The following is a 14035-nucleotide window of genomic DNA, read 5'->3' on the forward strand; positions in this document are numbered from 1 at the left end:
CACTGAGCAGTCAGCGACATAGAATCATAGAGTTGGAAGAGACCACAAGGGCCATCGAGTCCAACCCCCTGCCAAGCAGGAAACACCATCAGAGCACTCCTGACATATGGTTGTCAAGCCTCTGCTTAAAGACCTCCAAAGAAGGAGACTCCACCACACTCCTTGGCAGCAAATTCCACTGTCGAACAGCTCTTACTGTCAGGAAGTTCTTCCTAATGTTGAGGTGGAATCTTCTTTCTTGTAGTTTGGATCCATTGCTCCGTGTCCGCTTCTCTGTTTGAACGTCTGTGTTGCGTGTTGCAGTAAGCCATAAGCAATTTGCATCATCTTAGCTCTACTCTCCGTGTGCGTTGGTGGGAGGGGGATGGGACACGATAACTGGCTTACCATCCTGTCCGAAAACAGGGATTATGGTTTGTTTCACTCCTAGCAAACCACAGCCTGTAGCCAAGGTTTGTTCTTGGTTTCCTGAACATGGTTTGTTTGGAGCAAAATGGGCAGACTACCTCAGAAAGTAGTGGATTCATTTGAGGTTTTTATAGAGAGCTTCGATAGCCCTCTGTCAGGGATTCTTGAGCCGTGATTGCTGTATGCAGGGGGTTAGACTAGATGTCCCTTAGGATCCCTTCTAACTTGTATGATTCTGTGGAACAAATCTTAATCCCTGGTTCAGACATAATGCTAAGCAGGGAGGAAACAAACAGCTTAGATCGGCACATTCACAACAAACCATTAAATGTTGTTTACTGTGACATTGAATTGTATTGTTTTTAATGAGCTAGGACATAGTTATGAGAGAGAAATAACATAGCTAATAAAGGGAGGATGAGAAACAGCTCAAACAGTATTTTGAATGTGGTTTTGAATAAACAACAGTAAAGAATCTTTATCTAGCTTTTCTGTGCTATAAATAAATACCCAGCAAGCTTAAAAGCTGCTTCTCTGGAGTGCAGTGACTATTAGTCTGTATTTTTGCTGTAGCGGTTGAGAATGTACTGTTGACTTCATTATTCTCCTGAATGCTTGGTAATTATCCTTTAAATCTTTTCAGCAAAGACGCCCAAGAAGACGGTGTCTGTGTTTTTTCTAGATGCAGTGCGCATTTTTCAAATCGTTTTGAAACTTTAACCAACCTGTCCTTAAGTAGAAACCTGCTGAAAATCCATATTTAACAAACAAAAAAGTAAATGAAAACTTCAGTTAGCGTTGTCCTTAATTTTACTATTTGTCTCATTTCTCTCTCTCTCTCTCTCCTGTCTCCATATTTTAATCTCAAAGGTTAAGAACTCTGTAACGGTAACAGCGTCTGGCCGAGTTGTGAAGAAACGTATGACACTATTGGATGATGACCCTGGGCAAGAGGTAACAAAAAATTCTGTCGTCTTGAATAAGGCAGCTCGTGAAATGAGCCTCTTTGGCTTTGTAGAACTTGTGTTGTATCTGATGCTAGGTCTGCTCAGAGTAGAACCATTGAGGTCAATGGGCATAACTGATTTAGGTGCATTGATTTCAGTGGGTCTTCTCTGAGTACAGCATAGTTTTATGCAAACGTTTGTGTGTGCATATAAAATATAACTTACTCGTGTGTACAACCACACACGCGCGCACACACACACCCTGCTAATTTAAATGTTGTCAAATGTATCTGAGTTCAAGCCGGGAATGACAGGAACTCTGCTATACAGTGGTACCTCGGGTTAAGTACTTAATTCGTTCTGAAGGTCCGTTCTTAACCTGAAACTATTCTTAACCTGAAGCACCACTTTAGCTAATGGGGCCTCCTGCGGCCGCCGCGCCGCCAGAGCCCAATTTCTGTTCTTATCCTGAAGCAAAGTTCTTAACCTGAAGCAATATTTCTGGGTTAGCAGAGTATGTAACCTGAAGTGTCTGTAACCCGAGGTACCACTGTATACCAATTCCTTTTGCTTTTGCTTTCCCTCCATTTTGATCTCTTTGTTTTCTAGTCCACCACTGGTGAGCTAGGAATCTGCCAGCACACACCTGGGAAACTAACTTTCCGCTAAAAATACAGCTTTTTGTGTTCCCTGTTCGCAGGGGAGGGATGACACATGGGGCATACTAGTCGAGCGAAATGTTAGGCTATGCTTTAGAAATGTCAGGCTAGCACTGTCCTAGATATTGAGAAATGTACAGGGAATCTAATTGGCCGGTGAGCATTTTGGTTATCTGACTGTCCGGTTTGACTGCAATGCCTGCGACCGATTTTCTGCTATTTGCAAGCCTACGGTTCATGGAAAAGGACGGTAAACAACCTAGGCAAAACACTACAGATCTGAACAGTGTGCCCCCAGCATCATTAGAAACTATTTTTGGAACCCATTTTTCACCCTCCCATCAGGAACTGGAGCTGAGATGACACAGCCACAAGAATTCTAATTCCTCCGCTTCTGGAAACTATCTGCAGCCTTGTTTCCATGGAAATGAATACCGTCTGGGTGAAAAACATGGCAAGGGTTCCTCCATGGCCTTTAAAACCTGTAGTTCATTTATATTCAGTTACCAAATTTAGAAAGAGAGAGAAAACACGCAAGCAGGCGGAATTTTACCCATTGTATGCCTGCTGTTGGGTTTTATGGTTTAAATTATTACCATTATTATTGTTTATTGGATTTATCTACCGCCCTAGACCCAGAGGTCTCAGGGCGGTTCACAGAACAAAATCAAAATATAAAACCACAAAATATATAATCGGAATAAAAACAACCACCCAATAACCCCTCCCCCAAAAACCACATTTTAAAAGGGCATAGGATGTCAATCAAATCAACCAAAGTCCTGGTTAAAAAGGAGACATTTCTGCCTGGCACCTAAAGGTGTGTAATGAAAGCGCCAGGCAAACTTCCCTGGGGAGAGCATTCCACAGACGGGGAGCCATTGCAGAGAAGGCCCCGTTCTCGTGTTGCCACCCTCCGGACCTCTCGAAGAGGAGGCACACGAAGAAGGGCCTCAGAAGAGGATCTCAGGGTCTGGGTAGGTTCATATGGGAAGATGCAGTCCTTGAGGTATTGCGGACCTGAGCCGTTTAAGGCTTTATAGGTCAAAACCAGCACTTTGAATTGGGCCCGTTTCACCGTGAAACACTTTAAAATATTTTCCTGGATTTGGGGACTGCACTGCAACTAAGACACACAGAGAGATCATGCTTCTAGAGGCTCCAAGTGAAAAGTATCAAAAACTCAAATGGCTGGAAAGCAAGAGGCAGCAATTGTTGACAGGACCATTTATAGATTACAGCCGTTTCTCTAATAATGATGATGATGATGATAATGATAATGATAATAATAATATTATTTATGTATGTATGTATGTATGTATGTATTTATACATACCCCGCCCATCTGGCTGGGTTTCCCCAGCCACTCTGGGCGGTTTCCAATTTTTTTAAAAAATACCGTAATAAAGCAAACATTAAAAGCTTCCCTAATCAGGGCTGCCTTCAGATGTCTTCTAAAAGTCTGGTAGTTGTTGTTCTCTTTGACATCTGGTGGGAGGGCGTTCCACAGGGCGGGCGCCACTACCGAGAAGGCCCTCTGCCTGGTTCCCTGTCTTCCGTCTGTTTGTTTTTACCCGCGCAATAGCTAGGAGATGTTTTTAAAAACTGTGGCTAAACAACTTAACTTTCTGAGTAACCCGAGCTCCTGTTTTTAATAAGACTTTCAAAATTGTGGACTATGAAGATGAACTGAATTTACTGTCCGTTGTGGCAGTTACTCAGATAGGAGCAGATGGGGCCGCCCACCTCGACTTCCACTGCAACGAGTATGGGACTCGACTTAAGAGCATTCCGTTTGCGGAATCTTGGGATGTGGTGAGTATAATCCCACTTAACGTACCATACTTTTCCGTGTATAAGACTATGTTATTTTCTTTTCTATGTTATTATTGTTATTATTTATTTATACCCCGCCCATCTGGCTAGGTTTCCCCAGCCACTCTGGGCGGCTTCCAACACAATATTAAAATACAGTAATGCATCAAACATTAAAAGCTTCCCTAAACAGGGCTGCCTTCAGATGTCGTCTAAAAGTCTGGTAGTTGTTGTTCTCTTTGACATCTGGTGGGAGGGCGTTCCACAGGGCGGGCGCCACTACCGAGAAGGCCCTCTGCCTGGTTCCCTGTAACTTGGCTTCCCGCAGTGAGGGAACCGCCAGAAGGCCCTCGGAGCTGGACCTCAGTGTCTGGGTAGAACGTTGGGGGTGGAAATGCTCCTTCAGATATACTGGACTGAGGCCATTTAGGGCTTTAAAGGTCAGCTCTATAAAACACTGAACAGTACAACATAAAACACTGAACCTTCTCTAATATTGGGGTTGAGTAACTTGTTCATCACTGTTACGAAGGCTCCATCAGCAATACTTGGTGTTTTAGTTTTCAGGTTTACCTAGAGACAACAATATTTTGAGAACAGGGAAAAAAAATTCTCCCCCTCTCTGCGCAGCGCCCCTTCAGCGAAGCCGCAGGAGAAACCGAGCCCCTTCCATTTCTCCTCCCGCTTCGCTGAAGGGGCACTGCACAGAGAGCGAAAGCTGCGCAGCACCTCTCCAGCGAAGCAAAGCCAGGAGAGCAAGAGGGATCAGTACACACCGACCCCTCTCTTGCTCTCCAGGCTTCAGCGAAAGCAGCGTGAAGCCTCCTGAGCACGGAGGGAGCGCTCCCTCTGCATTTCGGAGGCTTCGCGTTGCCATTGCTGAAGCCAAGGAGCCTGCATTCGCTCCATAAGACGCACACACATTTCCCCTTAATTTTTGGAGGGGAAAAGGTATGTCCTATAGAGCGAAAAATACAGTACTTTTTTATTTAAGAAGGAAGTGAAGGCTGGGATTCTCTGAGATCTGGCTAGAGTAGTCCCCCCCCCCCCAACGTGGGTCTCCAGCTGTTTTTGGACTACAACTCCCATCATCTCTATCTTTTAGGACCAGTGGTCAGGGATGATAGGAACTGTAGTCCAAAAACAGCTGGAGATCCAAAGTTTGGGAAACCCAAGAGGGCATATAAAAGTCACCTGGAAAAATGTGTGCACTCTTACTAGCTGGCATTATTGCTTGCCTGTGACTTAAGATTTATAGAATTTGCATTGGTAAAAAAAAAAGAAAAGAAAAAGAAAAAATATGATTTATCAAGTATGCATCAGTGATGTTCCAAAAAAATAGTTGATATACGTGCTCAATATTATACGCTTCTGAGTGCAGTAGAAAAATCCAACCGCAGCCCTACTCTGCTGGCCAACTTCTGGTCAATTTCTGCCAGAATTCCCCCTTCCAAGCAGGCCAGCAGGTGGAAGTGCCACTCACAGCATCCCTGCTGTAGTGATGGCACTGCGCCCGATGTGGACCCGATTGCTGGATCTGGTGCAGTAATTTGCCGCCCCTCCCACCACCTGCCCCATCTCCTGTTGGGCATGGCTGCTAATGTGACAGTTGCCCCACTGTTCCATAAAGACCCAGAGGGCTGATTGGGGGCAGGAAGGTTGATTTGCTCCTCTAGCTATTCCTGGGACGTGGGTGGCGCTGTGGCCTAAACCACTGAGCCTCTTAAGCATGGGTAGGCAAACTACAGCCCTGGGGACTGGATCCGGCCCAATCGCCTTCTAAATCCAGCCCACAGACTGGGTGTTTTTACATGAGTAGAATGTGCCCTTTTATTTAAAATGCATCTCTGGGTTATTTGTGGGGCATAGGAATTTGTTCATTTCCCCCACACCAAAAAAAAAAAAAATAGTCTGACCCCCCACAAGGTCTGAGGGACAGTGGACCGGCCCCCTGCTGAAAAGGTTTGCTGACCCCTGCTCTTGGGCTCGCTGATCGGAAGGTCGCAGTTCGAATCCCCGCGATGGGGTGAGCTCCCATTGCTCTGTCCCAGCTCCTGCCAACCTAGCAGTTTGAAAGCATGCCAGTGCAAGTAGATAAACAGGTACCTCTGCGGCGGGAATGTAAATGGTGTTTCCGTGCGCTCTGGTTTCCCTCACGGTGTCCGTTGCGCCAGAAGCAGTTTAGTCATGCTGGCCACATGACCCAGAAAGCTGCCTGTGGACAAATGCCGGCTCCCTCGGCCTGAAAGCGAGATGAGCGCCGCAACCCCAGTCGCCTTTGACTGGACTTAACCGCCCAGGGGTCCTTTACCTGTTGACAATGAGCGCTTTGCTGGTGGATTGAACAAAACGCCCCCAACGGGCTGCAGCCTCCATCCAACCACTTTTTGCCTTCAGCAGCTGCCAGTTCTGTTGCGTCACAGGAGGAGCAGACTCCTCCCTCTGTCTCTGCTTTCCTGCCTCTCATTCTCTCCTCCCTGCCCTGCCAGCTGAGCATAGCTGTCAACTGTCCCTTATTTGACGGGAAAGTCCCTTATCCCAGCGCCGTGTCCCGCTGCTGGCCCTTATTGATGATGTCCCTTAAATTTCCCAGGTTTCAAAGGAAGCAGCTCCTCTCTCTCCCTCCCTGCCGGCCAGGGAGGAGGGAGGCTCCAACTGTGTTGCTTGGCTGCGTTGCTCACCCGATAAGGAGTCTAAGAACGACTGGGGGGTGGAGCTTCCATGCCTTGTGCCAATCAAATCGGCCGCGTTGCCTGGGGACTCGCCTTTGCTCAGCGCTTCCCAGCGGAGAGGTGACGGTGGTTTTCCTTGCTGCATCCCCTTTGCTGGGTTGCTGCGCTGTGGGAACCACCGCTTGAGGCTTCGTTTGGCTGCTGGTTGACTAAAATCCCTTATTTTGGCTGCTGATCCCTTATTCTGGAGGCTGCTGGTCCCTTATTTTCAAATCTGTAAGTTGACAGCTATGCAGCTGAGGCTCCACCTAATCCCCAAGTCCCAATCAGCCCCTGCCATGGCCAATGGTCTGGGATGATGGAAGGAGTTCTCCGACAACATCTGGGGAGCCATGGGTTCCCCATTACTCTGGAGTAGAGCTTATATTCACTGCTTAGTCCAAGCTTCATGTTATAACTTGCTTGCTGCAGAGGGATGTCATATCTGAGGTGTTGTTCACCGCAAAGCCCTGTGTGTCATAGGAGTACCTTCCCCACCCTGCCTACCTGAAATGAAAATTACTGTTTTCTTTGTTCTCTCCATGCAGACATACAGCCATGAAGTTTACTTTGACAGAAATATAGTTGTGCACATAGAACAGAAGCCCAGCAGGATCTACAGCTGTTACGTTTACCAAATGACCTGCAGTAGTTCTAAGGAAGATGAAGACATAAAGAAGGGGAAAGGAGAGCGACTGTTTTGTGAAAAAATGGGGAAAACTTTTGAGGTTTTTTTGTAGTTCTAGCCATTTTAGAGACTTTGCACCGAAGGTTTGTAAACCTCTTTGAGCTGGTTAATAGTTGTTGCTCAGCTTCCTCTGTGTAAATATACATCCTTTTGTAATGAAAAAAAATATTACACTACATATTTATTCCCACTACATATTTATTTTGAAGTTTTCTTACATGTAATGAAATGCAAATTGCGTTTATTTGCAATGTTTTCAGGAGGCAGAAGAGCAGGATACCTTTTGATGGACTAGTTTCTATGACACACAGACTTTCAATAGCTCAAACCACATTTGTAATAATAATTTTATTATTTATATGCCGCCCATCTGACTGGGTTGCCCCAGCCACTTGGGGCGATTCCCGACAAAATTTGAAAAACACAATAAAACATCAACCATTAAAAACTTCCCTGAACAGGGCTGCCTCCAGATGTCTTCTAAAAATCTGATGGGAGGGTGTTCCACAGGGTGGGTGCCACTACCGAGAAGGCCCTCTGCCTGGTTCGGTGTAGCTTCATGTCTCGTGGTGAGGGAACCACCAGAAGGCCCTCGGAGCTGGACCTCAGTATCCGGGCTGGACGATGGAGGTAGAGACGCTCCTTCATTTATCTGTTTTCTTTAAAATGTTTATCTTCTTTAAGTGAGACCACAAATAGAATTGCAGTACAGCCATCTTCAGATTCCATAAAACAGTAGAGACTGTAGAGAGCAAGTTCATGCTCAGTTGACCTAATGCTAGAGCATTCATGAGCAAATGCTGGATGACATAGTCCTATCAGTATAGTGGTACCTCAGGATGCGAACGGGATCCGTTCTGGAGCCCCGTTCACATCCTGAAGTGAACATAACAAGCGTGTGCACGGTTTGCGTTTTGCCGCTTCAGCGCATGCGCTTGACTTCATTTTGAGCATCTGCACATGCGTGAGCGGCGAAAGCCGGAAGTAACGCACTCCGTTACTTCCGGGTTGCCGCGGAACACAACTCGAACGTGCTCAACCCGAAGCACATTCAACCCAAGGTATGACTGTAATGTGAAGGGAGAGCAGGGGCTGGACTGAGCTACTGAGCTCTTCCCTCAAACAGATGATTGACTTATCGCCAATTACCTTATTGGCCTGAATATAAGCCTCACTTCCCCCCAAATTCCGACCGTGAAAAGTTTAGTGTGGCTTATATTCGCAACCTTAGGTTTTCAGCCAGGATTGCAGGACAAACAGCGTCAGGAGCACGGCAAAGCGGCGCCCACCCCGCATGTAGTCCCCCATCCCCTCCCCCAAGGCCGGGAAGGGAGAGAGCGAGGAAGGAAAAAGTCCGTCAGTGTCAGGAGTGTGGGCAGGAGCCAGGCCCTGGGACCAGTAGGGCTTCGCAGGACTGGGGCCTTCCTAAGTTTGTTCTGAAGAGGCAAGGCGCAGCCACACAGGTGAGGCTGCTTGGTAACTCGCTGCACCTGGTGGCAAGAGCCGGGAACGGATATAAGGTCAGCATTTCCCTTCGGCTCTTTGCCACAGCAACTCGTTTCCTTCCTTGCTGTGTTTGGCTTCTTGCTTCCTGATCCTCGGACCTCGGCTTCTTGACTCCTTGCTTCTCGACCCTTGGACCCTTGACTTCATGACTCCCTGCTTCCTGACCCTCGGACCCTTGGCTTCTGGACTCTCGTTCCTGCTCCCACCCCGCCATCTTGCCCCTGGTCCCGACGTCCTCAGCCGGGACTTCGATCGCCTGTAGACTGGACCACGACAGTCGGCAACACAGCCCAGCTCCCCCTCCCAGTATGCAGCCAGGAGCAGCGAGGATGGAAACAGCTTATATTCAGGTATTTTTTCTTTCCAATTTTCTTTTCCAATTTTAAAGGCGTGGCTTATATTTGGGTGCGGCTTATATTCAGGCCAATACGGTATCTCAGTAAAGTTACGAAGCGGGACTTGTAAGTGGTGTTAACAGAGTGTGCAGCAGTCTGCTTCTAGACGCACATATAATTGGGCCAGGGCCCCTGTAATTAAAACTTCATAACAGTTTTACAGCAATAGGGATAGGAGAAGAGATTCAGTTCAGTTCGGGTTCAAAGCCGAACCGATCCAGTTCTGAAACAGTATGAGAGCCAAAACACAACCATCGTTCGAAATTCATGCTTGCCAAGGTTTTTAAACGCCGTTCTCCAACCAGCCAGCGTTTACAAAAGCAACAACCGCATATACGTCAGGAACCTGTGCGTTAACATATTCTTGAAAACATACAAAAATGCTATATTGAAATTAGATTGCTTGCAAAAGTGTGTACATGTCAGAACTGCATAGAAAAATAATTTTATCAGGAGAAATTGCACTAAAATGCTGAAGAACCTTCATGAGGATTTTTGTTTTTTAATCACAAACTGCTGTAGAAATATGGAGAGCCGAGTTTAATATTGGGGAAATGAGGAGCTGTGAGAACTGAAATTGACAGATCTTTCCATCCCTATCTAGCGGTGGACTGGATATCAGAGGCTAATGACCCCAAAGAGTCAACTTGGCTGTTGCATACTATTGTTTGTCCTGAATTTGGCAAGATCGTATGTTTTCATTCTCAGATATGTTTGCACTGGCTTGGTGCAAACTTCCTTTTAGAGCTTTCCTTTTTAGCCAAAACATTTCCCAAATTCCACTCAGGGCAAGGTCTGAGGGGGACTGTCTTTAAAATGAAACTGGAAATTCATATGTTGAGTCGTCGTTTCTTTTATTCTTACGGCATATTATCAAAAGTCAAGCATTTGCTTTAGATTTACAAAACGTTCTCCATTCTTCCCACCTCCGCATTTTCATCAGATATCCTGGCCACTCGATGGTGAAAATATATCATTACTAATCTGCACGCATACACCTGAAATTGAAAGAAGTGCAAGTAGATAAATAGGTACCACTCCGGCGGGAAGGTAAACGGCATTTCCATGCGCTGCTCTGGTTCGCCAGAAGCGGCTTCGTCATGCTGGCCACATGACTCGGAAGCTGTATGCCGGCTCCCTCGGCCAACAAAGTGAGATGAGCACCGCAACCCCAGAGTCGTCCGCAACTGGACCAAATGGTCAGGGGTCCCTTTTTATCAATAATAATAACATAATACAGTCAAACCTTGGTTCCTGAATGGCTCCGTTTTGGAACGTTTTGGCTCCCGAATGCCAAAAACCTGGAAGTAAATGCTCTGGTTTTCGAACATTTTTCGGAAGCCAAACAGCTTCTGGGGAGTTTTTTTCTTTTTCCTCCATTGACTTTGCAGACCGCCCTTTGATCCTTGGTTGTCGAACGTTTTGGAAGTCGAACAGTCTTCTGGAATGGATTAAATCTGACAATCGAGGTTTAACTGTAATAATAATGATGATTTATTATTTATACCCCGCCCATCTGGCTGGGTTTACCCAGCCACTCTGGGTGGCTCCCAACAGAATATTAAAAACACTATAAAACATCAAAAACTTCCCTAAACAGGGTTGCCTTCAGATGTCTTCTAAAAGTCAGATACTAGTTGTTTATCAAGCCACAGGCGGCCTCTGAGACTATAGGTTTGAGTATTTCTGTAGTGGCTGTCACGAATGGGATACATTTACCTTCCCACCAAGCCAATGCTAATGAGATATGACTTGGGAAATCATACTCTCCGAATTAATTCGGTCTGCTCAACAGTTAAGTAATACGAGAGGAATGGAGAAATACTAAAAGCTTCCATACGATCCCTGTGGGAAGACAGCTTTCTCAGCATTAAAGTGAAATCTTGGCTTAGGGAAGAATTGAGGAAATCATGCTTTTGAAAATGTGCATAAGCGCAGAATGACATCTGCAGTAAATAGAGAAAGGAGGTTCACTGCCCTGCCACCGATTTAATCTCTGTTCAGGAATTGACCGTAGGGACATTTTTGAAGCAGGAAGTCTCAGGACTTGAAAGCAGGAAGTTAAGAGTTTGTTTGTTTGATTAGATTTATGTACCACCCTTCATCCTAAGATCTCAAGACGGTTCACAGAATAAAATATGGGATAAAAACAAATAAATAAGTAAAACAAAACAGCAGAAGAATAGCCCCCTCTCCTTTCCTCCTCTACATAAAATTCCCATGATCCCTGACCGCTGGGGTCCTGCTAGCTAGGGATTATGGGAGATGTAGTCCAAAAACATCTGGAGAGACCCAAATTTAGGAAACACCAGTGGGCTGTGGCAGGTGCCCACTTATGCCAGCTCTTGACAGCTTCTGTGGGTCAGATGGAGAGAAGGCAGAAAATGTGGGTCAGAAAAATGTTTTTCTGAAAGGTGTTTTTTTAGGAGGTATTTTAAGATAAATATAGTGGAAAGGTTGATTCACAGGCGAATGAGCATATTCTGAACATAAGAGTAGAAAAGCTTTACAGTGGTACCTCAGTTTACATACACTTCAGGTTACAGACTCCGCTAACCCAGAAATAGCACCTTGGGTTAAGAACTTTGCTTCAGGATGAGAACAGAAATTGCACGACCGCGACAGCACGACAGCAGCGGGAGGCCCCATTAGCTAAAGTGGTACCTCAGGTTAAGCTCAGTTTCAGGTTAGGAACGGACCTCCAGAACGAATTAAGTTCTTAACTCGAGGTACAGTGTTACCCCAGTTTACGAACTTAATCCATTCCAGTAGTCCGTTCTTAAACCGAAATTATTCTTAAACTGAGGCGCACTTTCCCTAATGAGGCCTCCTGCTGCCAGCGCCCTTCCACCATTCGGATTCCATTCTTAGACCAAGGTAAAGTTCGCAAACTGGGACACTGCTTCCAGTTTTGCAGAGTTCTTAAACTGAATCATTCTTAAACAGGACTGTTCTTAAACCGAGGTACCACTGTATGGGGTTGCGGCGCTCATCTTGCTTTCAGGCCGAGGGAGCCGGCATTTGTCCACAGACAGCTTTCTGGGTCATGTAGCCAGCATGACTAAACAGCAGTGGGAGGCCCCATTAGCTAAAGTGGTGCTTCAGGGTAAGAACAGTTTCAGGTTAAGAATGGACCTCCGGAACGAATTAAGTACTTAAACCGAGGTACCACTGTACTACTTCGGTTTCTTTTTTTCCTGGACTCACTGTGACGGGGTAAACAAGGAGGATAATTCATGCTTTCCAAGGTCTTATAGAAGAACCTCTTCTTAGAAATACTTTATACTTTATTCTTTATATAAAGAACAGCTTCTATGTGTGGGCTGTTAGGCTGCTGAATGAAAAGATAACAACAGGGCAACTGAATTTTGGGTTTGGTGGGTGTGCGTCAGTAAACAAGGGGAATTAAGACTAAGAGAGCTGAGTGGGGGGTGCTCATGTAATCTCACTGTATACAAGTTGTACAAGTGACAATAAAGTATTTCAATTTCAATTTTAGAAGATGCCTCTCATTGAAATCCAGATATAATTCAATCACTAGCAGCAACAAAAGTCTCACTCCTGTGTGTGTTTACAATATTATTCATCGGTTTTAGGAGGAGCAATATTTATGCTAAGAGAATTCCACATTGCCAAGCTTTCTCTCATTAATAATGTTTTTTCCTTGCCTCATTTCAACCTGGACATGTTTGCCTGACAGTTCATGGGATGGTGAATCTTAAAATTGACACTGGACCCAGACCCAACAAGCATAATGGGTGCTTGTTTCAGCGCTCTTATTTATATCAAATCGATACTTGGATAGAGCATTGTTTTCTGTTCAATAGTATTTAAACGGCATTTGTCTGAAGCTATTAGTTAAAAGTGATGTATTATGATTCTTTCAATAACGGGCAGAGAAAAGACAAGATTGTTAAACGTGCGAATTAATGTGCTACATGCATTGATGGTGATCCTGGAAGCACAAGTGATAAATTATTAATGGTGACGCACAGTCTAATGCACTGTAGCGCCTTTTTTTTTTTAATGTCATCATTTTAGCATGGTCTCATTACAGCAGGGTTGTAAAAGTATCACCACTGTCTTCACGAACAGAGTGGAATAAAGCTTTTTACAGACTCTCTCTCTGCATTTGACACATTAAAACACACACACACATAGCCTAGGGTTGCCATATTTCAAGAAATAAAAATCCAGACACAGTTGCTGAGCTGTTTTGGGGCGAGGCCAGCAAAACACCTCAGATAAACAAGTGGCGCATGCCGCCGGCAGGGCCATTCTGCCACCCAAGTTACGCAGGGCGGGTGGAATAGGAACAGGGCTGGTCCAAGATATTTTGCCACCTGAGGCAGACCCCAAAATGGGACCTCCCTCCCTGCTAGGGAAGAAAGGGTGGGGGAAGGTCTACATCAGGAACAAGGGACAAAGATTGACGGGGGGATCTGCTTCCCTGTGGATCCTGCTGCCTGAGGCAGTCGCCTTGCCTTGCCTTATGGGTGGGCCGGCACTGAGGAGGAAGTCACAGGTGGACTGTGAGCAGCAGAAGAGAAGAGCACACTTGCATCATGTTCCAGCCGGTAAATCCATGACCACATCCTCTTCAAAGATCCCACATTGTATCAGCCTCAAACCTGGCACAAATAATTTCCTTCCTATTTAGTTGCCCCCCCCCCATCAATAAAAAATACTTAACTGAGATTCTGCCCCCTCAACAAAAGCCTGTTGCCCCTAACAGAAATCCATGCTTCATCATGGTTTCTGTGTATAACTCATTTTATTTGGCTGCAACTTTTGACAGAATGAACATAACACAGTTTGTTGCATTATATTCTGAGTTAAAGGATCTTTCCAATGATGTATCTTATGGTTTCATGGTATGACCTGATTCTGATGTTATGAGCCACCA

The 14035-nt window shown here is 45.5% G+C and overlaps 1 protein-coding gene across 3 annotated transcripts in view; it reads left to right on the forward strand.

Annotated features, from left to right (window-relative positions):
• Positions 1–7686, forward strand: part of DCAF17 (DDB1 and CUL4 associated factor 17) — a 30755-nt gene extending 23069 nt beyond the window's left edge. For all 3 annotated transcript variants that reach the window (XM_083630184.1, XM_083630185.1, XM_083630186.1), the window contains 3 exons: positions 1279–1362; positions 3674–3829; positions 7089–7686. In XM_083630184.1, the coding sequence (XP_083486310.1) occupies positions 1279–1362; positions 3674–3829; positions 7089–7280 (432 nt within the window). In that variant the 3' untranslated portion in view covers positions 7281–7686. The remainder of the gene's footprint in view (positions 1–1278; positions 1363–3673; positions 3830–7088) is intronic.
• Positions 7687–14035: the final 6349 nt, after the last annotated feature.

The sequence above is a fragment of the Podarcis filfolensis genome (genome assembly GCF_964270895.1).
Source record: "Podarcis filfolensis genome assembly, chromosome: 1".
In the NCBI taxonomy this organism is placed as follows: domain Eukaryota; kingdom Metazoa; phylum Chordata; class Lepidosauria; order Squamata; family Lacertidae; genus Podarcis; species Podarcis filfolensis.